The sequence below is a fragment of the Garra rufa genome, chromosome 21 (assembly GCF_049309525.1).
Source record: "Garra rufa chromosome 21, GarRuf1.0, whole genome shotgun sequence".
Taxonomy (NCBI): Eukaryota; Metazoa; Chordata; class Actinopteri; order Cypriniformes; family Cyprinidae; genus Garra; species Garra rufa.
The window spans coordinates 30,535,143-30,562,813 of NC_133381.1; the positions used below are offsets into that span (position 1 = coordinate 30,535,143).

Consider the following 27,671-nt stretch of genomic DNA (forward strand, 5'->3'; position numbering starts at 1 on the left):
ATATGTGACCCTGGACCACAAAACCAGTCATAAGGGTCCGTTTTATGAAAGCTAAATATAAATAAGCTTTCTATTGATGTATGGTTTATTAAGATATGACAATTTAGCCAAGATACAACTATTTGAAAATCTGAAGGTGGAAAAAATCTAAATACTGAGAAAATTGCATTTTCAGTCATCCAAATGAAGTTATTAGCAATGCATATTACTAATTAAAAATTCATTTTTAACATATTTACAGTAAGAAATGTACCAAATATCTTCATGGAGCATGATCTTTACTTAATATCCTAATGATTTTTGGCATAAAAGAAAATTTGATCATTTTAAAACAAACAACGCATTTTTGGCTATTGCTTCAAATACACCCCTGCTACTTAAGACTGGTTTAGTGGTCCAGGGTCACATATAGTATATAAAAATATAAGGAATGTAATTTTTTCAACATTGTAATATAATAAATTGATATTTATGATCCATAAAATAAAATTATTGGATAAAAGATTAGATCTATCTTCTCGAATACACTCAGAAATCTGTAGTTTGATACACTAAAACCTTTTGGCAGGTACTCAAATACACCAACGGTCAAAATGCAGCCAGTGACCGCATTCAGACTCAGCCATGCACATGACTGACCTTTCTTGTTTATTTCATACTGCAGCAGCTCGTAAGCGTTAGCCAAATCTTACATTAGATTATGTGTTATCAGCAATGCATGAGGTTGGACAAACTCCATAAGGAAGGAAAGAGGGTCAGTGTCTCTGGTGCCAGAAGACACAAACCAGGGACAGCACTCAAGTCAGGAAGCTAAATGCAGTATGAGAGTGCAGCACACAAGCCAACCACAAAACCCACTGCAGGGTCGTGTCTTGGCAAGTTCAATTCTCGTGGAAAAACCCACTGCACAAACACTGTTTTTACAGAACATGTTTTGCATTTAAAAAGTTGACCTTTGTTAAAATGCTGTCTTGGGGAATGCCCTCAAAAGTTATAAACAGAAAGAGAGTTATAAATAATAGCATTATTAATTTAAGTAAAGCTTAATTTGTAGATCTTGGCTACAGAGTCCCAGATGTACACAGCCATTCAAAAGTTTGGGATCTTTAAGATTTTTAATGTTTTTTAAATTCTCTTACATTCATCAAGCCTGCATGTACTTGATTACGAATACAGAAACACTGTATTGTGAAATATTAATACAGTTTAAATTAATAGTTTTCTATTTGAATATATTTTGATTTTTTTTTTTTCTTGAGATACAAAGCTGAATTTTCATCAGCCAATATTTCAGTCTTCAGTGCCACATGATCCTTCAGAAATCATTTTAATATGCTGATTTATTGTCAATGCTGGTAACTTCTTGTGCTGCTTAATATTTTTTGGGAATCTGTGACATGTTCTAAAAAGTTCAAAAGAACAGCATTTATTCAAAATAGAATTTTTTCTAACAATAGAAGTCTTTGCTATCACTTTGTATTAATTAACACATCCTTAGTGAATACAATTATTTATTCATTAAAAAAAGAAACATTTATCACAAACTTTTAAATGTAGTTTATATTGTTGAAAAATACTTATATTTTAAATAAATGCTGTACTTTTTAACTTTTTATTTATTAAAAAAATTATGAAAAAAAACATCACAGGTTCCAACAAAACATTAAGCAGCACAACTGTTTTCAACATTGACAATAAATCAGCATATTAGATTTCTGAAGGATCTCGTGACACTGAAGACTAGAGTAATGATGCTGAAAACATAGCTTTGCATCACAGGAATGAATTACATTTTAAAATATAATCATATAGAAAACAGTTATTTTACACTGAAATAATATTTCATTCACAGACATTAAAAATCTTACTAATCCAAACTTTTTTTTTACAGCCCCAACTGATGAATTAATATCTTCTGCAGCAAAACAATATTTGTGACCCTGGACCACAATACCAGTCATAAGGGTCAATTTTATATTTTTTTTTCTTATTTATACATCAATAAATACGTGTTCCATTGATCTATGGTTTAGTAGGATAGGACAATATTTGGCTGAGATGCAACTATTTGACAATATGCAATCTGAAATCTAAATATTGAGAAAATCACCTTTAAAGTTGTCCAAATTAAGTCCTTAGCACTAATCAAAAAATTAAGTTTTCATATATGTGACCCTGGACCACAAAACCAGTCTTAAGTCGCTGGGGTATATTTGTAGCAATAGCCAAAAATACATTGCATGGGTCAAAATTTTAGATTTTTCTTTTATGCCAAAAATCATTAGGAAATTAAGTAAAGATCATGTTCCATGATGATTCTTTGTAAAATTCCTACTGTAAATATATCAAAATGTAATTTTTGATTAGTAATATGCATTGTTAAGAACCTAATTTGGACAACTTTAAAGGTGATTTTCTCAGTATTTAGATTTTTTTGCACCCTCAGATTCCAGATTTTCAAATAGATGTATCTCGACCAAATATTGTCCTATAATAACAAACCATACATCAATAGAAAGCTTATTTATTGAGTATTCATATGATGTATACATCTCAGTTTTGTAAAATTTAACCTTATGACTGGTTTTGTGGTCCAGGGTCACATATTTGCAGAAGGACATTGACTCATCAACTGGATTACATTTGTCTTTACTTTGGGTGGCTTTTAAAGCATCAGCGTTGAGGGTCCCATCTATTTGCATTATATCAATCACAGAGATGGTTATTTTTCCAAAAATCTGAAGAAATAATGTAACATACATATGGGCTGGCCGATATAACCTTGTTAATTGCATAAAAAGATAACCATATTTTAGTGGTGGTCTCAGTAACTTATGAATAAAGCACATTAAACTCTTGAACGTAATGGGACATCACATATGTGACCCTGGACCACAAAACCAGTCTTAAGTCGCTGGGGTATATTTGTAGCAATAGCCAAAAATACATTGCATGGGTCAAAATTATTGATTTTTCTTTTATGTCAAAAATCATTAGGAAATTAAGTAAAGATCATGTTACATTAAGATTTTTTGTAAAATTCCTACTGTAAACCTATCAAAATGCAATTTTTGATTGGTAATATGCATTGTTAAAAAATTAATTTGGACAACTTCAAGATTTTCTCAGTATTTTTTTGCACCCTCAGATTCCAGATTTTCAAATAGATGTATCTCGGCCAAATATTGTCCTATCCTAACAAACTATACATCAATAGAAAGTTTATTTATTGAAATTTGTGTAAAATTTTACCTTATGACTGGTTTTGTGGTCCAGGGTCACATATCTCACATATATCACAATTTTAGGATATATTACTATGAATTAGCATGCTTTAAAAGAACTTCTTGCCCCAGAAAATGACATGACATTCGGCTGCACAATGGAAAGATTTAACTTCCAGCATTTAAAAATGGCACAGCCTCAGTGCTGTCAGAGACATAATCTAAGAGTAGTTTTCCATTGGTGCTACTGATAACAACAATGCTTAAAATAGCTCTCAAACCCCAGGTCAGTGTGCATGTCCTCTTCAAATACTGCCCAAGAGAAATGGAGACCTGCCTCCCTTTCCTGTAATATAATAACGGGGTGGAACATAAAACAGACTCAAGGTTAATAACCAGGTTTGAGTTACTGAAATCTAGCATTAGACGAAACAGACAAACTGGTCTTATTATTAGAGTGGACACTCCTTCCTGCAGGGAACTGTTTGTTAACGTTACTCAGTATTCGTTCATTGGTTAATGCATTTGTTAGGTTAATGCTGCTAACATCAATGGAGAAGAAAGTATTACTGTGAGCTGACATGTGGTTAAACTACTGAAGGAGGTAAAACAAAACAATAGTATTTGAACATACAGCGGTGTTGCTCATGTGCAGATGTTTAGCATTCAGGCTAACACGCTGCATTGACTGACAAATAAATATTAAGTAAGCGACAAAACAACGTTGATAAAGACAAAGCCAGTTTCGTGTATACCTCTTAATTCACGTAGAGAATGCATTTCTTCCAACTTCCACATAAACACAACATTTCTATTGATAATCCACGCTTCTTAGTATTATGGGGGTACTCTGGTACTGTGAAACGGAAACAACAAACCAGTTTCAAAATGGCCGCCAACATTTTAGCGTAAAAGTCATCAAATAACGGTAAATAACGGTCAAATAAAGAGAGTTCATAAATAAAATGGGCCAATGTAAATTAATAAATGAAATAAAGCAAGTAATGCATAATTAGAATACTTGTGAGAGATTTTAGTAAAGAGATAATTGTCATGAAAAATAAAAACGATTGTTGGTGCTTGGTGGGTCATTCCAGAATTGGAGGACATTTCATGTCCCACCTATGAAATTTCAAATAATCTATGTATAATATACAAAAAAATTAGTCACTGTGTAAAAAACACTTGTCCTGAAACTAAATATATATAGACTTGAAGATTTTTTTTCTCCTAAACATTAATAATAATAAAAAAAGTCTCTAGTACCCACTTAAATGCCATTTTTCTCTTGTCCCACCTTCTAGATGACCAAATTGAATGTTAAATATAACTGTTAAAATACATTTTAAATATCCTTTTTTTTTGTATGATTTTGTTTATATATTCCTCTTTTAATTTTTAAAGCATTTTTTTTAATTGATATAAATATTTTAAATAATTGAAATGTTGCAAAAAAGTTATGTCCCCAACATCGTGCAACCCTGTTACCAAAATATTTAGACTGGCAGAAGAAGAAGAAAAAAACAGCGATTGACATGATACACAGTGAATTACATCACTAAGCAGTTTGCCGCCATAATGGGTAGAACAAAGGTATATTCTCTCTTCGATTTTTAATGTTATTATACAATTTTTACCCTTGATTGAATGTGTCACTCTATCAAATGCAACCCTGTTACACTTATTATCAGAATAAGACAAATTAATTTGAAGGTTTTCTTCTTCTTTTTTACATAAGTAAGTTTGTCCTAAATATGACTGTTAGAGCTAGCTAAACAGCTAGTTTCTATTCATGAGAAAAAGCAAACATTAGCATTAATTTGCAACCATGTTACTTGCAACCCTGTTACCATAATTAGAGTAACAGGGTTGAATCTCCTTCAGTCCACTCATAAGGGACGATCTATTATCAATAGTTCATGTGACCGGTCTTCATTTAACTCTGCGTGGTGTCTGTAGATGAACGAGATTGGGCAACAGAAATGACTCGGGACAGATTTTTATTCTGTGTGAATAAAAATAAAGTTCAGAACAAGCTAGAGTCTGTTGCCTTCTCTCATGACTCATCTTTATAATATATTTCAGTTTCTCATATAATCGAATCGCGTTTATTCAACAGATTTCATAAAAAAAAAAGCATTTTACATTAAGATCAAAACATTATTGACCTGATCTTTAATCAAAAGTAATCTATCTATCAATCCCTGTAGCTTTTTGCAACCCTGTTACTTAAATTTCAACCCTGTTACTGTATAATTTTTATTAAAATAATAATAAATGACCTTTTTTAGCTCACAGGGGCTTGAGCTATTGTCCTTACCGTTGTTTGAAGGATTATATGCATCATGCATTTTAGCAAATACTTGAAAATATATGCTGAAATCAGTCAAATTAAACATGTCAAAAGTTAAAAAATTGGCAAAGATGGAACTCAAAAGTTACTGAAATTAATTTAAATCAAGTGATATCTAAAATTAAATATTTGTATAGTGTGATTGTGACTTTCTATACCTAATGGCAGGAAATTATATTTTAAAAAATCAATAAATATACTTTTTTCAGGTTCCTGAGTATTGGTAACAGGGTTGCATCGAGCACCAAAAAAATAAAATAAAGAGCATTATAAAAAGTGTGCCTTTGATACCTGAGCTGGACGAATCAAATTATTTAATGGTATATTGCCTGTTTTTATGAAATACATAATAAAAAATTGTAAAATAAAGGGCCAATTTTTCAAAATTATGGATGCCTAAATGTCCTCCAATTCTGGAATGACCCTGGTGCTTATTAAACTTAAAGTGCAAAAACAAGTATTGGAAAAATAAATATTCTTATTTAATTATTAATTAGTGCTACAAAATATTTATGAGACCACTTGTAGTCAAACCATGTTCTAACAAAGTCCTGTATGCTATAGTCTTTGGTTCTAATCAGTCATAAACTTTCTGCTGCATTCACTGGGAAACACATTCAAGCTTCCTTAGAAAAATAAAATAAAACAAAGTATGTGTTAATATTACTTATGACGATGTATTTCCCCAGATAACCAAAAATACATCAAGAATAATAGCTTATAGTGTTTTCACGCCTCGTCATCAATCGGCCATATTGTAAACAATGCAACTGAATTGAACTAAACTGGCATGTTTTGCTGATTATTACTGCTGAAAATGGTCAATTATTGTTATGTTTTGGGCTGTACTTATCTTTTAGACTGGCAAAAAACATTTGGAGTACTACGGACTGACTAAAGTTATAACAAATCAAGGAGAAGTGTGCAAAAACTGTCTGAGGAACAAAACCCGTTTGCTTTCTTGACAATCTTGACAACATTCGTGTTTGTTCTTATCCTTTCAAGTCAGCTAGGTGAAATATAAGTCTAATATCTTAATGAATTCTGCTGGTATGTGTCTTTACCACCTATTAACTTTAGTTTGTCAAAATCGTGCACTCTTTCCTGCTGACTGAGTCCTTCTCCATATGATTTGCAGCTTCCACACACTTTTTTCCCATGGTTTAGACAGCATAAATTAGCAGAGCAACGTATTCAGTAGTACATTAACCATGCAATCCATGCTGTTGTTTACATCCGAGTATCGCCAATAATAATATTGGAAGCGCATCTGGGTAACTGGCCAAATCGTGACTTAAGTGCAAACCAGTCCTTGAGGCAGCATCAGTTAAAAGAATATTTAATGCAAAATAAGAGTCATATTTTAAAAATATAATACAAAATGGTAATTTTATCATCAGTGAAAAAAACTGAAACAGGAATACAAATTCAACTTGTTTTGTAAGCATGGTTAACAATGCATGTTTTCAGAAAGTGTTTAAATCAAAGAAATAATTTAATATGATTGGTAAAAGTTCATACATCATATTAAAAACACATCTCATTCACATTGATAGCAAAAAAGAAAACAGCAGTAAGACTTGATCCCCAACGTTCTGAAAATTTCCAGAAAATTTCTGTCACTGTAGTATGCCCTGCAAGAGTTATTTATTGAACCTTGGGAAATGCAACACAACCGAAGGTCCTTGTCATTAAAAGCCTTTTTTGTTTCAGCGAAATCCCTTAGTCATCATTTTACCTAGCTTAATCTGACATAGAACGGATACAAATAGTTAATGTTTCAGTGTCACGACCACATGAATACACTTTGCCCTTTTACTCCAGAACACATGCCTCAGCATTCACTGTTCACTGTGAGAACTTACTTTACAATATCAAATTAAAATCTATGGTCCAGTTAAAACAAAATTTACAATGCAACATCAGCACAATTCTCATGAAAGAATAATTAAAAATGCTGTAGTGTTCAACACTGTGTTGTCAGATGAATCGGAACAGAGTTAGCCTATTTGGTTCAGCTCTCTCATTTTTGCCCTTAAGTGTCTTTTACGAATTTTGATCATCCACTTAATGCTGAGTTTGGCAAAGTCTGCTGCTTTAAATAGAGCCATGAAGACGCCACACAAGATGGCTATGGTGTTCCACGGGTTTGCTGTGACTATCTGTTCAAAAACACAAGACACACTTTAATTAGACTCTCTATACAGTGCTTTGCAAAAGTATTCATACCCCTTATTTTTTCATGTTTTATGTTGCTGCCTTACGATAAACTGTATTAAATTCCTTTTTTTTTCACATCAGTCTACACTCCATACACCATATTGGCAAAGGAAAAAAATTAAAAACCTAAATGATTCCATTGCATAAGTATTCATACCCTTATCTGAAACAGTTGAAATTTAGCTTAGGAGCGTTCAACACTGCTTGCACTGCTGATGTTACTATGCTTTGAGTGAAGTTAACCTGTGGTAAATTCAATTGACCGGGTATGATTTGGAAAGGCACACGTCTTAATAAAAGACCAATTTCAGAGCAAAAACCAAGCCCTGAGGTAAATATATATATATTTTTTAATACATTTATGAAGTTGTGACAATTCTGTTTTTGCTTTATAATAATGGTGTATGAAGTGTAGATTGATGTGGAGAAAAAAAAAAGTAATTTAAAACAGTTTAATATAAGGCAGCAACCAAAAACGAAAAACATATGAAGGGGTATGAATACTTTTGCAAGGCACTGTAAGGCATTTGAGCTAAACATTCAGACAGTTTGCTAAATATTAGTTTAATCTTTAATAATGTGCTTACTTACATCTTTGACTTGCTGTATGAATGGATCTCGCCATTGGAACACGACAAAGAAAAGCTCATTGGCTTGTTCTTGGGGAGGCCTCTTGTCGATGTACTTTACCACATTGGACTGAAATAAATTTGTGGATCATAATAAATATTTGATGAAGAACCTAAATTGGTTGACCACTAATTTGAATATTATGAAGAACATAATTTCATTATTTTTTTAAAAACATTTTCAGTTTCATTTTAAAAATGACATTTTCAAGTAGCAGTCTATGAAAGCCATGGATTAAAATAACAACAAAAAAAGTCAATTCAAGTTTATATTTACAAGTTCTGCCTTTATTCTCACAATTCCGAGATTGTATCTCATAATTCTGACAAGAAAAACCAACTCGTCATTCTCTTTTCCCCTCGGCTCAGAATGAGGAGTTCTCAAACTCGGTATTGTTGAGTTAAATCGAGTTATAAAGTTCGAACTAGGAGAAGGAATTGTGAATTGTAATAAAATAGGTGAATTTTTTTGAAAATGTTATAGGTTTAAATATTATTTCATGCAGTAACTGTAGGGCTAATACAATATGTCCCCTTTGAACTGCATATGTGAATATTATGTAGATCTATTGTAGACCTAAAAAGTAAAATAATCATAGCAGGTTTCATTCGTAGTCTGTTCTTTAAATGGCATCGTTGATGACAGTATTCTATAAAAATGCATTCCGATTCTGACATCCAAAGTCACAAAAATGTATTTTATCTCTTATTCCGTGAATACCCGAATCCCTCCACTTGTTACCAGTGTTTTTCTGCCACCACAATGCTGCGTAGCTGCAAGTGACATAACCGTGATGTCTCTTCCAAATTGGTCTATTATGCTGAAGTTGACAAAGATGAGTAAATAGTACTATAAATAACACATTACCTCCTGTCTAAATTCAACTGATTCATTTCCTCTGCCTGCCGTCTTCACCAAAGACATTTTGACCCACGTCCGAAAGCCTCCAGAGAAGGTCCACATTGAGTAATTCCTTTCACAGTCTATCATAAAAGCAGCTTTATCTGAGCTGGTGAGAGAAAGACATTTTATACAAACAATAAAATAAACCTGATTCATGCTAAACATTAGCTCTACCTTTTAACCATGTCGCTGAATGTGGAAAAAAGCATGTAACTGATGGCACTGAAATCCTCTTCTGTTTCATTCCGGCTGAACTGCAGGAATACAAGTTCCCGGTTCCTCACATCAGTCGGCCCTCTGACCACTACGGCTCGCTTCTGCCACAGACATGTGACGCAAAAGATTATTAATAGCACAGTTTCTTATGAATAACTTTGAGGAAGCTGTAAAACGTACTTGCGTCTGGTTTGAATATGGCCCGTGGTAAATAACCTCCTCTTTTATACAGTTTCTTCCCTTTAGTGTGTCCAATGCAACAAGAGGTGGAATGTTGTCATGGTAGTGATGCATGCAACTTAATAACTGTGCCTTCCCGGGATACAAAGCAATTCCTGTTTGCAAAAGAATTATGAAAGATACTGTGAATATATACTATCAGTCAAAAGATTTAGAATAGCATAACTGTTCGAATGTTCATTAAATAAATGCAAGCTTGGAGAGCAGAAGAGACTTCTTTAAAAAACGTTTTACTGTTCAAAAACTTCTGACTGGTAGTGTAGATACCGAGAGGAGAGATACCATACATGACAGTGTATTATAGCTCACCTGGTGCAGTGAACTCCTCAACCTCTTTGTATGAAACAGACATCACTGGATGATTGAGCTTCTCCATGAAGTCTGAAATGGTTTGGTAGGCCAAGAACACAGCCACCGTAGTGAGCAGCAAGTAAATGAGGACAAGGATGGCTGTGAAAACATTCTTCACACAAGCTTTGTTGAAACCAATGGACATTAGGTTGTTGTCCACAACGTCCTCATCTGCAATTAATAATGGAATTGAATTTTAAAGCAATATCTTTATTAAAAGACACAATACATGAAAAATTAGATATAAAATGTATTGTCACAGAGAGGGAAATTCATCTCAGAATATACAGTACAGACCAAAAGTTTGGACACACCTTCTCATTTAGGTGTGTCCAAACTTTTGGTCTGTACTGTAGATATGAATTCAACTGAAAAAACTTGTGAAAAAATATCTTTCAGGTGGTCAAGTAGCAAAAAACCCTGTGAAATTATCCATGTTATCCCCATGAATTAAAGTTAGAAATGTGGGTCTTTTATAAAGTGAATTTTACATAAAAAAGCAGTTTTTGTATAAAATTTATATACATTTAAAAAATATCACTAACCCACTGAAAACTGCACAAATGTAGAGTAAAAACTTTAATAAACGGAAAAATATACAGTACAGACCAAAAGTTTGGACACACCAAAACTTTTGGTCTGTACTGTATCTGTCTATCTATCTATCTGGGTAATTCCATGTCAACTCAACCAGAGGTCCCCAGCTCAAATTTTTAATTTTGCTAGCATTTTTTCAGAAGAAATATAGACATGTATAGTGATGAAACCCAAAATATTAAATGTCATGGATGAATATTTACCGAGTAATCCACTATTTCGTAGAGGGGTGTTAAAAAGGCAATTTCATCTGAAATTCAGAGCGCTATTACAGGGGTTTAGAATTACTTCAGAAAGATGGCAGCATCATAATGTTATTTTTACACAGAGATTGACAAGTCTTTTAGTAAAATCTGTTGACTTTAGCCATCTTTGTTGCATTATGTGCCAATGGTGACCATTCAAAATGGGGAAACAGCATTTTTCAATTTTTTTCTCCATAGTTTGCATGTCTGTAACTCAAGAAGTATTAAAGATATCTTGATGCTCTTTTGAATATTGGGTCTTAACAAACTTTCCCTTTAGCATCTTCATTTTTAAGGCCCTGTATGGTTCAGTTCCAGAGATATAGGATTTTTTTTTTTCAAAGTTTGTGTGTGGGTAACTCAAGAAGTATTAAAGATATCTTGATGCCCTTTTGGATATTGGGTCTTAACAAACTTTCCTTTCGGCTTCTTTATTTTTAAGGCCCTGTATGGTTTAGTTCCAGAGATATTGGAATTTCAACATCGCTCCATATTCTTTTTCCAAAGTTTGGGTCTTAACAAACTTTCCTTTTGGCATCTTCATTTTGAAGGCCCTGTATGGTTTAGTTCCAGAGATATTGGAATTTCGACACTGCTCCATATTCTTTTTCCAAAGTTAGGGCCTTAACAAACTTTCCTTTTGGGATCTTCATTTTTAAGTACCTGTACGGTTCAGGCCCAGAGATATAGGATTTTTTTTTTTTCAAAGTTTGTGTGTGTGTAACTCAAGAAGTATTAAAGATATCTTGATGCCCTTTTAGATATTGGGTCTTAACAATCTTTCCTTTCGGCTTCTTTATTTTTAAGGCCCTGTATGGTTCAGTCCCAGAGATACAGGATTTTTTTTTTTCAAAGTTTGTGTGTGGGTAACACAAGAAGTATTAAAGATATCTTGATGCCCTTTTGGATATTGGGTCTTAACAAACTTTCCCTTTAGCATCTTCATTTTTAAGGCCCTGTATGGTTCAGTTCCAGAGATATTGGAATTTCAACATCGCTCCATATTCTTTTTCCAAAGTTTGGGTCTTAACAAACTTTCCTTTCGGCATCTTCATTTTTAAGGCCCTGTACGGTTCAGGCCCAGAGATATAGGATTTATTTTTTTTTTTCAAAGTTTTGTGTGTGTAACTCAAGAAGTATTAAAGATATCTTGATGCCCTTTTAGATATTGGGTCTTAACAAACTTTCCTTTCGGCTTCTTTATTTTTAAGGCCCTGTATGGTTCAGTCCCAGAGATACAGGATTTTTTTTTTTTCAAAGTTTGTGTGCGTGTAACTCAAGAAGTATTAAGGATATCTTGATGCCCTTTTGGATATTGGGTCTTAACAAACTTTCCTTTTGGCATCTTCATTTTTAAGGCCCTGTATGGTTTAGTTCCAGAGATATTGGAATTTCGACACTGCTCCATATTCTTTTTCCAAAGTTAGGGCTTTAAACTTTCCTTTTGGCATCTTCATTTTTAAGTACCTGTACGGTTCAGTTCCAGAGATATAGGATTTTTTTTTTTTTCAAAGTTCGTGTGTGTGTAACTCAAGAAGTATTAAAGATTTCTCAATGCCCTTTTAGATATTGGGTCTTAACAAACTTTCCTTTCGGCATCTTTATTTTTAAGGCCCTGTATGGTTCATTTCCAGAGATATTGGATTTTTTTCCCCCAAAGTTTGTGTGTGTGTAACTGAAGAAGTATTAAAGATATCTTGATGCCCTTTTGGATATTGGGTCTTAACAAACTTTCCTTTTGGCATCTTCATTTTTAATGGCCTGTATGGTTTAGTTCCAGAGATTTTGGAATTTCAACATGGCTCCATATTCTTTTTCCAAAGCCTGTGTGTTTGTAACTCAAGAAGTATTAAAGATAACCCAATGTGACTTTAGATTCTAGATCTTAATAAACTTGAAGCTCTATTTTTAGATTGTTGAATATTACTAAAATGCACTGTATTGTCCCTAAAGGCACATTTGGGTTTTAAAAAATGAATAATATGAATAAATAAATGAATAAACAAATAAATCAAACACAATTGCACCAACTAAGCCATCACACAATATAACTATAGCATTAATATAAATAAAGAAATAACAGATGCAGTTCTTTAGGTTCATTTTGTGGCAGTTTTCTGTCAGTTTCTTTTACTTCACTTTTTACTTTTACTTTGACCCTGGACCACAAAACCATAAGTAGCACCGGTATATTTGTAGCAATAGCCAACAATACATTGTATGGGTCAAAATGATCAATTTTTCTTTAATGCTAAAAATCATTAGGATATAAAGTAAAATCATGTTCCATGAAGATATTTTGTAGATTTCCTACCGTAAATATATCAAAACTTAATTTTTGATTAGTAATATGCATTGCTAAGAACTTCGTTTGGACAACTTTAAAGGTGATTTTATCAATATTTAGATTTATTTGCACCCTCAAATTACAGGTTTTTAAATAGTTTTATCTCAGCCAAATATTGTCCTATCCTAACAAACCATACATCAATGGAAGGCCTATTTATTAATTTATTGGTTCTCAATTTCACAAAATTGACCCTTACGACTGGTTTTGTGGTCCAGGGTCACATATGATATTATATATGCATCATGTTTATGTATCAGTGTCATACAACCAAACTTTGGCAAACCAACTCCTGAAGTTAATGATATGAATAATGCATTATATATATAAATATATAAATAAACTAAAATCTATTTTTAAAACAAACAAACAAACAAATAAATAAATAAGTACATTATAAGTAAATGCATAAATAAACAATCACTTAAATCTCCTAAAATATAACCATCCGATTTCTCTCTACATAAGGAAATCTACATCTACATAAACTAAAAAAAAACAGTTTTATTACTGTCATATTTTTAGGAAATAAGTTCAGACCTGGTGAAGGGTCACAACTTGCTTGATCTTGCTCCACTTCAGAAACATCATTGTTCTGGTAAGTCCCAAGTGGCCCAGCACAGTCCTCACCATTGAACTGCAATGCAACAAGTGACATTTAAAAAAAACATATAAGACAATAAGACATATATAGACACACACACAGCTATTTCGCGCCTCATATCTGTCTATACGCCCAGCTGAAATAAAAAGCAGCGGTCAGCTGTTATCACATGACTGCAGTTGTTCACAGGCACTTTCTCGTTATTATGATAGCGAGCACAAACTAGAGAACCATATGAATGAGTCCTGCAGGATCTAACCGCATTTCACACACGAGTTTCATTACCTCTTGATAAGATCGAGAAGTGTCTCTCCTCAGCATTCTGCTTTGCCTCCGAATATTTGCGGCATTTAAACTTTGCCATCAACTTACAAGAACAGGATCCAGACTCATTTCTTACGGATCCTCTCGAGGAGCTGGAGTGAGGCACAGCCAATGGCCAAAAAAAACATGCCAAGCGTGACATCACAGCTGGTAGTTTGGGGAGGGCTTGGGATACTATCCTAGATCTTTTTCTCAGAGGTTTCCTCAGGTTCTGTTTTGCAAATTTATACTACACTTGGTTTTCATAAATGTTTTATGATTGAAAGCACGTTGTCGTACAGTATAACAATTCATTTCCATCTTCTGTAATGAGAGGACAGTGCTTTCTTGTATATAGAAAGAAAACAACAGTGCTGGGAAAAGTTTTTACGCATAGTAACGTGTAATGTATGTTTAAATGAACTGTTGTCATTCACCTTCAAGTACTGACTTTTTCGTTCGTCCTTTTGAAGCGCGTGACTTTAATGTCTTGAAAGACTGACTGTGGTGCGAGCCAATAGTATTAGACAGCCGCTGTGACGGAGCATTTCATTGGTTGAACCTACTAAACAAACACGCCCTCTTTATTGAACGAGTCGCGAATTTGATTCTGAACTAAACGGGACTAGAGGGATTTGTAGTTTATTCTATTAGTCAAGCGAGTCAGTCTGTTACACAATGAGAAAAAGGAGTTTTAAATGTGTAAATATAACTGCTTTTTTTTTATTAACAAACTACAACAGAAATATATACAAATATAACAAGACATCCAAATAAAATAAAAACTAAGAATAACAAAATAATAATAATAAGAAGAAGAAATATAGGGTTTACACTTTACAATTTAGATATAAGTATAAAAAGATACAATTTGCCAAAAATATACACATTTATAATGTATATAAATTCACTTTTCGATCAACTTTAACTCTTTAGCAAATACAATTGTATCTTTACATTTTTTACTATCGATGCATTGAAGAGAAACCATATATGAATGAAAATCAATCATAAAATCCTTTAAACAAGGTTTAGAATTATTTCTTTGACTTTTATGAAAATTAAATTTTCCAAATAGAATAATCAGATTAAACATAAAATTAACAGATATACTTTTAGATTCAAAATATATTAAAACGTCCTTTGAAGTCAGATCACAACTATAACCAGTTTTCTCTTGGACGTACAAAGATAATTCTTCCCAAAACTTTTTTGAATGATGGCATTCATAAAAAGATGTAACAAACTTTCTGGTTGATCTAAACAAAATGAGCAGTTTTCATCAATATCCATACATTAAGACAGAGTATAATTACTCACATAAATAGTAGGCTATATGTAAATATAACTGATGATCATCACACACAGTTAACATTGACGTAAGAATACTAAGCGCTTCATTATTCACATTATTATTGTGGTTGAATTGTATCTTGATAAAAGTCATGCACAGTTGACAGAATAGGTAAAAATATATGTTATTAATAATTATATTATTCTTAAGTCTCTTAGTAGTTTATTGAATGATAGAAGACTTCTTTCGGTAGTGAACAAATCAGTGTTTATGTTAGTGATTCAGTGATTCAACTGTGTACTTGTCTATTTAACCTGCGGAAAAGTTACTGAATCCTTTTTTCTTTTTTTTCTTTTTTTGATGAAGATTCAAAAGAGTCTAGTTACTGAGATGAATAACAATTACATTTTCAGGTTAAAAGTAAGCATTAATACAATTAAAAAAATAAATAAATGAAATAAACATGTAAATGCATAAATAAATAACTAAATAAATTATTTATAAAATAATTACATTATTACATATTTACACAATTGCAATAAATTATTCATATCTATTAATTCTCCTTAATTCCTCTTTTTCATCTTTAAATTTTTCCATGCTGAAATAACCTATTGCTTATATACGTTTAGATTTGCGAACATTCTTACAAACATTAGTCATCATTCAGGTGGCGACATACCATTTGACCACTGATTTACAAAAGTTATTTCAGGTTTAAGAAGTGTTTCAACATGTATTTAAATGACTTTGGAACTTTTTTTGTCATCTGATCCTCTTTGACCTAACATATTTACTTGAAGTATCCCTGAGATTTTAAAATAAATGTTTTAATAATTAAGTATCAAATTTGTGTGTTTATTGTTTCTCTGATATTGGTTATGGTCATGGAATGCAGGTAAACAAATGGAATATTACACATTTTTAGTAAGTTATTTTGAATGATTTTAAAATGATTTAATTATTTATTATTTACTTGTTGATAACAACAAATAGCATTTTTACGTCACTAAGTACAATATTATCCTTTTAAATCATATAAACGAGTTAGGTCAAAAGTAATCCAAAAGTACTCTGACTATACCTAAAATGTGTAATGTAATGAGTTACAATTTGTATGTAATCTACCCAACTCTGAGTATAAAACAATTACCATATATATAAAAAAATTAAATGAAAAAAAAAAAAGAAGCTTACATCATAAGCAGCATGTTAAAATATATTTCTATGGTCTTATCTGAAATATAAAACACACTGACAGTAGAAATATATGTAAATTGACCAAATTTGAAAAGCTTTGGTAGTTTTAATCATTTTAAGGATTATTTAATTTGTCCATATAAATATAAAGATCTTTATTAAAGCATACACAAGACGTTGTGTTTTTTTCTGTTACATGTGAACTTGAAAAAAAAAGTAAAATAAATAAATAAATACTAATGTTCTAAATTATTTTTTAAATTGCCTTAAAGAACGTACAAAAATCTATGCCAGGGGTGAGTACAATTGAAAATACAATTACAAGTTACAAAATCAGGAAAATATTATGAAAATGACACAGTGACACTTTAAGGGCTTTAGAATTGTTGTATGTAAGAAGTGTCCAGGTAAGATTAAGGACATACAGAAAACACATCAGTGGGGTTTACCACCTTAAAACTTACATTTGTATTAAAAAAATTAATGGTCCTTGATCTTTGTCTTCTTTAGCAAAGTTGTGATGACCAAATAAACACTTTGTGGAAGTGGAACTGGAAATTCATTCTTATAAAATGCCGAGGAACGTGCTCAAGGAGGAGTTTCAGTAGTGGGCGTCACTTCCGGTTCATCTCACGTGAATGGAGAAACAGAAACTCGTGGCTGGAAGTTTAGAAAAATCCCTAAAAGCAAAAGTTGGTGTGTAAATAAAATACAAATCATGCTAGTCCACTATATCTCAGACCCCGAATAACGATACATTCACATGTTAAACCAATAGTTCTAAAGCACCACAGACTCTGTTCCGAAACAAATGGAGCATTTCCACCTCTGATTGTGAAAGCTGATCCGAGATCAGCATCAGAAAGACTGAATGGAAACACAACAGACACTCCGATGACAACAAGGAAACTGACGCCGCAGACTTGGTTCTTACAACATACAAACCTCAAAACGACAGTCCACAATGTTTTATGCCCGAATTGTTGTAATATACGCCTTACTAAGTATTTCTTCCACAAATGAGAGTAAAATAAAAAACGCACAGAAACCGGTGCGTCTGTTCACCGAGGAAGAGTTGCAAAGATACGATGGGAGCGAGGTAAGCTATGTGCTGTGTCGCAAAAACACTATTAGTTTTATACGACAACGTTTTTAAGATTAAATGCAAAATGCATTTATTAAAACTCTTTAAATGTTCCACGCCCCCCCTCTACAGGAAGGACAACCAGTTTACATGGCCATTAAAGGTGTAGTGTTTGACGTCACAACTGGAAAAGGTTAGATTTTTTTTAAACAACATTTGTGCGCTGGCAGAAGTTGTTAACTTGAGGAACTACATTTATCAGTTTGAGAGATCAGTGTTTAATAGATACATGCTTTGTTCCGTATTTTGCTCTTTGTGTGTTTGTAGGCTATAAGCATTGTATTGGAAACCACGTGCCTATTTGCATTTAATGGAAGAACTTTCCAACAGTGGGATTCCCAGGGCTGGAAAAGTTATGGCATTTAAAATGTAGTTCTAGGAATTTCTATAGTGAAATACAATTTTGGTTATGTTGAGTTCTAATCTATTTAAATGGCTAGAAATTGTCTATATACAGTGGTGTGAAAAAGTGTGGCCCCCCCTTCCTGATTTTTCATTTTTTTTGCATGTTTGTCGCACTTTAATGTTTCAGATCATCAAATACATTTTAATATTAATCAAAGATAACGCAAGTAAACACAACATGCAGCTTTTGAATGAAGTTTTTTATTATGAAGGGAAAACAAAATCCAAACCCACATGGCCCTGTGTGAAAAAGTGTTTTCCCCCTAAACTTAATAACTGGTTGGGCCACCCTTAGCAGCAACAACTGCAATCAAGCGTTTGCGATAACTTGCAATGAGTCTGTTACAGCGCTGTGCAGGAATTTTGGCCCATTCATCTTGGCAGAATTGTTGTAATTCAGCCACATTGGAGGGTTTTTGAGCATGAATGAACCACAGCATCTCAATAGGATTCAGGTCAGGACTTTGACTAACCCACTCCAAAGTCTTCATTTTGTTTTTCTTCGGCCATTCAGAGGTGGATTTGCTGGTGTGTTTTGGATCATTGTCCTGCTGCACAACCCAAGTTCGCTTCAGCTTGAGGTCACGAACAGATGGCCGGACATTGTCCTTCAGGATTTTTGGTAGACAGCAGAATTCATGGTTGCATTTATCACAGCAAGTCTTCCAGGTCCAGAAGCAGCAAAACAGCCCCAGACCATCACACTAGCACCACCATATTTTACTGTTGGTATGATGTTCTTTTTCTGAAATGCTGTGTTACTTTTATGCCAGATGTAATGGGACACACACTTTCCAAAAAGTTCAACTTTTGTCTCGTCAGTCCACAGAGTGTTTTCCCAAAAGTCTTTGGGATCATCAAGATGTTTTCTGACAAGACACTTTTTCACACAGGGCCATGTGGGTTTGGATTTTGTTTTCCCTTCATAAAAAATCCCTTAATTTAAAAACTGCATGTTGTGTTATCTTTGATTAATATTTAAATTTGTTTGATGATCTGAAACATTAAAGTGTGACAAACATGCAAAAAAAAAAAAAAAATCAGGAAGGGGGCCAACACTTTTTCACACCACTGTAGATATATTTACTTGATTAAGAATGGAATAGAAGTTCCTTGTTCAAAGTGTGTGGAAACCCTGTTGTGTTTCTTTTAATTTCCAGAGTTTTACGGAAAGGGAGCTCCTTATAATGCCCTTGTGGGCAAAGATTCAACCAGAGCTGTAGCCAAAATGTCCCTTGACCCAGCAGATCTCACATATGACACTGTAAGTTGGGGAATTTAACAAAATCACAATGATGCCACAAAAAAACAAGCTTTGTTTCACTTTCTTAATATAATGCTGTTGTTGAACTGAAATGGATTTCACCAGACTTTTTTACACTTACTCATTGCCTCTTTTGGTTCCTGTTTGTTAGACGGGTCTCACTGAGAGTCAACTGGAGTCTCTTGAGCAGGTATTCAAAGGCACATATAAGGCAAAGTACCCCATCGTGGGATACACCAGCAGACGTGTTCTTAATGAGGACGGCAGCCCCAATATAGACTTCAAACCTGAAGACCAACCAAGTTTCACCATTAAAGATGAATTCTGACGCATTTGAAATGAATAAACTATTCAAAAGTCCAATCAAAAGTTGTTTGTGACCTTTGACTACTCTTAAGTGGGCATGTGTAAATTTGAGGTTGTCTGGTGGTCTTTCAGCCTACAGTCATAGAAAACACTATGATGCATACTGTCCCACGTGGGTTTTTCCCTGGTGGGCTGCTTTGAATGTCATTCAAATTAGGCCACCTACAGGTGTGATTAAAAAAAATTAAATGGGTTAGGTCGTTTGGCTTTTTTTCATGTGTGTTAAATGATGTTGAATAATCTTTTCAAATGTTTAAGCTGTTTGAGAAGTATCTATAATTGTAAACGTGCATTATATCTCTTGGTTTCTTTCACTGTACACGAAGGGAAAGTTCGGTGATTCACACTTCATTTAGAAATTGAAATTGCCTGTGGTGAGGGGTTTCATATTACAAATTAAGCGTTAATATATCATTCCACAACAACATTTTTACTCAAACGCCGTCTCAGTCATACTTATAGTGTTTGTGTCTAATCCTTAAGAAATGCCCTTGATGACCAGAAATGTTTCACAGTAATCTAAGAGAGATGTTTGTTACTTCAACTTGTTGTCCTGTCATATTAGTGTCATCTAAGAGTTCTAAATGAAAATGGTCTATGAATTTCTGAAAAAAACACACAAACAGGTGTCATCTGGTCTAAAAAAAAGTTTCATGTGGCAAATAATCAGGCAAATAGAACACGACTGTTCAACATGTAGAAGAGACCGGGGTAGTTCCCACGAAGGATATATAACTCAGTAACTAAAAAGATCTATACTACCGTTTTAAAGTTTGTGGTCTGAAAGGTTTTTTTGCATTTATTTGATCAAAAATACTGTGAAATATTACTACAATTTTAAATAACTGTTTTCTATTTTAATATATATTCAAATGTAATTTATTTCTTTGATGGCAAAGCTGAATTTTCAGCATCATTACTCCAGTCTTCAGTGTCACATGATCCTTCAGAAATCATTCTATATGCTGATTTAGTGCTATTTTTTTCATATTGTTATTTATGATAAAAACGGTTTGTAAAAATATTTTTTACTTAAATTTTAACTTAACTGAATTGAATTGATTGTAACATAAATGGCTTTGCTGTCACTTTTTATTAATTTTATGCATCTCTGATAATTGTAAGTACTTCTTTCTAATCCAAATAATAAATAAATAAAAAATACTGACCCAAACTTTAAACAGTAAAAACAAAACAAAACAAAAAAAATAATTATTTATTTATTTAAATGTATTTTATTTATTTATATATACAATTAATTCAGCCAATTGATTATATCATATCATATTATATTATATTATATTATGAAACTTTTTGAATTTGAAGATCAGGGTAAATTTAGCTTATTTTGTCTTCTAAGAAACATTTAAGTATCTCCTGTAGTTTCTGTAGGGCAGTACAAAAAAAGATGTTTACACAAAAATACGAAAAATGTACACATCTTCATTCTGTTCAAAAGTTTTCACCCTGGCTCTTAATGCATCATGTTTCCTTCTGAAGCATCAGTGAGCATTTGAACCTTCTGTAATAGTTGCATATGAGTCCCTCAGTTGTCCTCAGTATGAAAAGATGGATCTCAAAATCACACAGTCATTGTTGGAAAGCTTTCAAATACACAAAAATGCTATAAACCAAATAATTTCTGGGACCTGAAGGACTTTTCTGAAGAACAGCAGGCAGTTCAACTATTCAGGAGAAACAAGGGACTCATAAACAACTATCACACACACACACACAAAAAAAAAAAAAAAAAAAAAACAGCTGGGGATCATTCAGGTAACAACACAGTATTAAGAATCAAGTGTATGAAAACTTTTGAACAGGGTCTTTTTTTTATAAATTCAACTATTATTTTCTCTTGTGGACTATATGTAAACGTCCTTTATGTAAAAAAAAATTGTATTCAGGTCAGTACTAAATAAAAAAAAATGCTATGATCCCTCTCATTTTGGTAAAATATTTAACATTTAGCAGATTCTGCAGGGTGTATGTAAACTTTTGACTTCAACTGTACCTATAGGAAAAGCTTTCAAAATCAAACCTAATGAGAAGTATTCACTAAAATGAAAGTGTAACAAGAAGCCCAGTTCTGCCCAGTAAACGGAGAATAACCGTTAAAACTTGAGATTTTGAGTTTTAAACTCCTCTACATGTTTTCCAAAACATCAAAAGGCTCCTGATGAGAAGGCCGTGACCTGATTTCCATGGAGACTGTAAGCAGTAGGTGGGTATGCTGAAAAGCATTTGGTCAAATACCGTTCTTTTTATTTTCATGATGAATTTACCCTATTATGCATCTCATGTAAAAACATGGGGGCTGGACGGTTTCATAAAAGATAGTGAGTCAGTTAGCAAACACTGTCAGATTCAGAGTCTCAAAATGATGGTTTTTGGTACTCTGAAAAATTCCCGGGGTATCATTAGCACTTACAGCAAAATAGTGAATCATTATCAAAGTGCCTTTACTGTAAACACTGGCTGAGCTTTATTCTATTCCTATTTACGAGAAACTGAAGAACTCAACTAAATAACTCTTGCATTTTATCTAACAAGTAAAATGTAACTTGAAATGTTAACAATTGCTGCCTGGAGATATTAGTCTTAATTGTTTATGACTGTACCTCAATGTCTGTTTTTTTCTAATACATTCAGATGTAACATAATATGCATGTTTTTAACCCTGCTTGCCATGTAATTTAATCTTAACTTTCTCCTATTGCCATATCCTCTTTTATCCGCGTGCTACCTGCTACGTTCGTGCTCACATGAGTGACGTATATCACACTTTCCACCCACTGCCACAACAACTTGCCTTTTGTATCTAAAAAGGTGTTGATGGTGGGAGCCCATGATGCTGCTTCCTGTCTCCATTGCACATCAGAATTTCCCCTCTGCCCGCCCACTTTCATTTTGTGCCGAGCTGTGGGCTGTTTCACTTCAGTCTGTCTGAGTCTCTTGACAGAGTCTGTTCAGCTCCTGAATCAATGTAGACAGTTGCTTTCTCCAGCCACCCACACCGTTCGACCCCCGACTGAATGTTTTAAGTGGTAAGTTACATTTATTTACAAGTGTTTTATACCATAGTGATGTGTTATTGCTTAGTTTTCTCTGTTTTGAAGCTGTTAGCTAATTAGGTTATCCATATTATGCATACATTGTTTTAACTGTGGATAATATTAAAAAAAAATTTTTTGATAATGATTTTCACGTGTTAGAAGATTTATTATTTTATTTTATTTTATTTTTTATTTATTTTTTTTATTTGTGCCTTGAATTCAGGTGTTCATTTGAAAGTTTAATTCCAGATGCGTTCTGTATTAAGCATTCTGCATTTTTGCTTTTCAGGTTATTTGACCTACAAGACTGTGTCTATCGGTCATCACAACACGGCAAACCTATGAAGGTGCTGAGTGCTCACAGCGTGGTAAGTTATCACCTTCGCCCATCAGTTTCACACACCTATTGTCCCTTAATGTCATCATGGAAACTGATTAATACGTATTTGAATTGACTTACTTCCCTAGATCTCATTGACAGGATAAACACATCTTTTGTTCTTTCTGTTTCAGTCTAAATCGTTGACCCAAAGCAGCATGGACGTAATCAGCATGCCAGCCACAGCTGTAAGTATATTGATCCCAAGATCTTACGCATACAGCGCTTCTTATCACCTTCTGATTGATAGATTAGTGCAATTATGGATTCTTTTGAGGCTGAGTGTTGAGAACAAAGAGATGCCTGAGAAGTCCTGATTTGTTAAATGTCAATACATTTCACCCACACATGGTTTAGATGTGATGTTTACAAAGCTTGCTCTATTAAGCTCTTGTTGCACCAAGTTGCTATGTTTAGTTCTGCTTTAGTTCATTGCTTCATCTCATTGAATGCTTTCTATTTCTATTAGGTTCCAGCGAATACAGGACTTTCCCTTAGTCAGCAGACTTATACCAATCTGACCAGCGTCTCCCCCAATGGTAAGCTAAAGTCTCACTTCTGTTCTTTTAAATGTCATTGCTCTTTAATAAGTTGTTGTGGACTTTTTGATGTTGAAACACTGTTTACTGTAAATTAATAGTTTGTTTCAGTGAGTTTTACTCTTTCTTTATTGATATTTAACAGGAAACATCAACCAAAGGCGTTGGAAGAGCTTTATTCGACGTGTACAGAAAAAGAACACGGAGCATCCCAAAAAGACATTGTTTGGATGTCCCTTGTCTGATATCTGTCAAAAAGATGGATGTCCTCCCAAACCAATTATGGTACGAATTTGTCAGAATTGTGATAGAACTTCAATGCAAAATTGATATTATGTGGTTTGGTATTTTAAATCTCCTAATTTGCTTTGCAGGATATCCTTTCGCTGCTGCTGAGAAAGGGTCTGTGCACTGAGGGGGTGTTCAGGAAGGCTGGCAATGCCAGAGCTCTGAGAGAAATCAAGGCGAAGCTTAACGATGGAATAGAAGTGGATCTGAAAGAGCAGCCGGTTATTTTGCTTGCTGATCTTGTCAAGGTATGGGATGACCTTGTGTGATACAATTAGATTTTTGACAAGCTGAAATGTGCATGTTTGATCACTAATGTGTTTAGCTGACTTTGTGTGTTTTGATTTGCAGGATTTTCTTAGACATCTGCCTGGGAATTTGCTAATGGTGGAAAAGTTCAAATCCTGGATGGCTGCAATGGAAAAGGAAGGTGAAGATCAGAAGCGTGCTGAGATTAAAATGTAAGTCCTCTAATGATACGCTTTGGTTGAATAAAAAGTGTTTGGTTTACATAAACTGACCAAAATCCTTCTTGTTTTTCCTTCAGGGTGATCAACACGCTTCCTGAGCCAAATATTCAGCTCTTGATGCATTTGATGGTTCTGCTCTACCACATAAATGAGAATGCTGATACAAACAAGATGACTTCCAACAATCTGGCTACATGTGTTTCCCCCAACTTGCTCCCAACAGACAGCATAGAAAAAATGGAAGAGGTGAGTGGAAAGTGGAACTTCTGAAAGTCTTGACCTTAAAGACTTCTCACATGATGTGGCCAGGAGCCAGAAAAAAAAGAAGATTGAGTAAAACTGAAACTCAGCAGAGGAAGATCAAACTAGTTTCATATGCAGATTTATTTTGACCTATTTAATGGGATTTGATAATCCATGTGATCTTTTGTTGTTGTTGTTGTTGTTGAAGTGCCCTTTGTTTAATTCTCATGTCTCTCTACCAATGTATTCACAGGTGACCAAACTGACTGAGTTTCTCATTGACAACTGCCCTCAAATATTTGGTGAGGATGCGCTGACGCTCTTTGGAGACTCTGATGAAGATGAACTCAGTGATAACCAAGGTAAATTTTTTCAGATTTTGTCTTTTAGGAAGCCTATGCACTGGAGTACACACTGCAAATTAACTTCAATGGAGAACAAGTGTCAACTTTGTCTCAGATGTTCCTTGAAATTCCTCAGGAACATTGTGAAATGTTACTAAGATTTTTTCTGACACACGCTTTAAACTCTGACAAACTCTGATGTAGACATCCAATGATAATTTGAGAGAGGCAGGTCCAGTTGTACCTCACAAATCCAATTGGCTATCCAATTCCTATATGATTTCAAATTGAGCAGGCTATTCCCACAGCCTCAAACATCTTACATTTTTAGAAATAAAGGTGCTTTAAAAGGTTCTTCACAACAGCGATGCCATAGAAGAAACATTTTTGGTCCCACAACCATTCAGTCAAAGGTTCTTTGAAGAACCATCTCTTTCTTACCTTTTTATAATCTGAAGAATCTTCTTTTGCCACAAAAACCTTTTGTGAAACAGAAAGGTTCTTCAGATGTTAAAGGTTCCTTATGGAACCATTTAGACAAAATGGTTCTTCTATGGCATTGTGAAGCACCTTTATATTTAAGAGTGTACTAATTCCTATCAGTCCAGGTTTCCCCAATGCATAGGCACTTTTTCCATATGATAGCACATATTTTGCAAACCAAATGTGAGAACGAGTATGATCTAATTCTTTGATTTCTCCTTCAGACTCTTTTTCTTCAAACCCTCATGACTCTGCGTACGACAGCAATGATCCTGATGCAGATGGCTACAAGGGCAGCTGTTCTGACATGGACTCTATCAAATCCAGCGCTGAAGAGAAATCCCAGGAACATTCCAGCGCAGAGGATATTTGGACAAAAAAGTTGACTCGCAGACGTTCAGAACCAGTCATCAACTTAAGACAGGGCTTGCAGCAGCACCTTGCCCTTTCCAGGAGCCAGACAAATATGGACTTTCATGACAAACTCTTAACAAAGCAGATCTCTGATGACTGTATTGTGGTTAGAGCAGGCAACAGCTTGGGGAACAGTTATGGGACCAAGACTGCCTCTAAAGACTGCTCGTATTGTTCTTCAAGTTCACTTGAGAGTTGTTTCTCCAGCGCTTCGGAGAGCTCTATCCATAACAGTCCTCTTATTGTGCCTTTATGCAATCAGAGAAAGGCCCTTCAACGCAAGCATTCCTTTCCCACCCGCCAATCGGCACCTGTACCGAATCGCTCAGAGACCCCTAAAAGGCGCTCACAATCCATGAAGACCGCACATATGAGAAGCAGGACCGTCTTTGGGCGAAGCGGCTCCACTAAACGGGCTATCGAGAGAACCCTACGTCACAGCCAGACCCTACCTGAGGTACTGAATCCTAATACGGAGCCAAAACGCTTGTCTAGCGAGGAGGTTTTCCAGCAGGTGGATAGCAGGATACCAAGCAATCCTCCAAGTTATGAGCAAGCTGTTCAGGACAATTCCCACGTTGCTCTCTCAAGCCGTACATCGCTGACTGTTCAGGATGCAAGATGTTTGTCAAACCAAACATGCAGCCACTCAAGATCTTCAAGTGAAGAAACATTAGATTTGTCTTCTGGGAATGAATATTTTGATAGAGACAGTACAGAGACATGTTGTGATAGTATGAGTGGATCCTCCTCAGAGTTGAGACCGAGGAGCATGTCTGAAAGTGGTTATGAAGCATCTATATCAGTTTGGTGCGATCAGGAAGACCTCAGAGAGAGTTATGTTTGATCTACTGTACATTTTTATTATTGTTACTACTTTTTGGTGGAGGCAAAATGTATTTTGCATATGACCTCATAGTGAGGCGTTAGCATTTCAGGGCTTCAAGTACAATTCAGGCATAGAGTTGTGCTGAGTATGTTGAATTTTATTCTTCATTTTAGTCCAGTCTTTTGTGACAATGTTTTTATGCCCACTATATGTTGATTGTCTAGCATACCAACAATGAAAAATGTTACTGAAAGGCACTTTGTGGAAATTTCACTACACAGGTTTCTAAGTTTTTGTGCGATGTATGCAATGTTTGCAGAACTAATGTACATGCTTAAAAATCATATGTCTTCTCATGAAATAAAGACATAAAATAAATCTAAAGTCATGTTACCATATACTTTATTGCATTCTGAGTCACTACGAAAAAACAACCCTTTTATTATTATTATTTTTAAAAATAAAGAAAAAAATGTGTGTACATATTAGTGGTGGGCCGTTAACGGCGTTAACGTGCTGCGTTAACGTGAGACTCTTATCGGGCGATAAAAAAAATATCGCCGTTAATCTATTCTCAAAGTTGGGTTGGGAGCTGGGTCTAAACTACGCAAGATATGACTTTCACCTTGATATTTTAGCGCGGATGACGTATACCTAGTCGAATTGCACTGTAGGGGGCGAGAACGAGTCTTCAACTTCTGTGAAATGACCACATCAAAT

General features: G+C 34.2%; 3 protein-coding genes across 3 annotated transcripts; 2 read left to right on the forward strand and 1 right to left on the reverse strand.

Annotated features, from left to right (window-relative positions):
• Nucleotides 1-7,053: 7,053 nt before the first annotated feature.
• On the reverse strand, nt 7,054-14,341 carry pacc1 (proton activated chloride channel 1). The gene is made up of 8 exons (XM_073827419.1): nt 14,216-14,341; nt 13,867-13,963; nt 10,096-10,308; nt 9,727-9,881; nt 9,505-9,647; nt 9,295-9,436; nt 8,389-8,496; nt 7,054-7,739 (listed from the first exon to the last, which is right to left on the reverse strand). Exons 1-8 carry the CDS (start codon nt 14,249-14,251, stop codon nt 7,578-7,580), a joined length of 1,056 nt encoding a protein of 351 aa, XP_073683520.1. The 5' UTR covers nt 14,252-14,341; the 3' UTR covers nt 7,054-7,577.
• Nucleotides 14,342-17,471: 3,130 nt separating this feature from the next.
• nenf (neudesin neurotrophic factor) lies at nt 17,472-20,225 on the forward strand. Its single transcript, XM_073827340.1, has 4 exons — nt 17,472-17,826; nt 17,944-18,004; nt 19,437-19,540; nt 19,692-20,225. The coding sequence occupies exons 1-4, from the start codon at nt 17,692-17,694 to the stop codon at nt 19,866-19,868; spliced, it is 477 nt and encodes a 158-aa protein (XP_073683441.1). The 5' UTR covers nt 17,472-17,691; the 3' UTR covers nt 19,869-20,225.
• Nucleotides 20,226-22,869: 2,644 nt separating this feature from the next.
• tagapa (T cell activation RhoGTPase activating protein a) lies at nt 22,870-27,323 on the forward strand. Its single transcript, XM_073827435.1, has 10 exons — nt 22,870-22,953; nt 23,252-23,330; nt 23,476-23,529; nt 23,811-23,880; nt 24,026-24,165; nt 24,255-24,416; nt 24,520-24,629; nt 24,716-24,884; nt 25,135-25,243; nt 25,933-27,323. The coding sequence occupies exons 2-10, from the start codon at nt 23,304-23,306 to the stop codon at nt 26,967-26,969; spliced, it is 1,878 nt and encodes a 625-aa protein (XP_073683536.1). The 5' UTR covers nt 22,870-22,953; nt 23,252-23,303; the 3' UTR covers nt 26,970-27,323.
• Nucleotides 27,324-27,671: the final 348 nt, after the last annotated feature.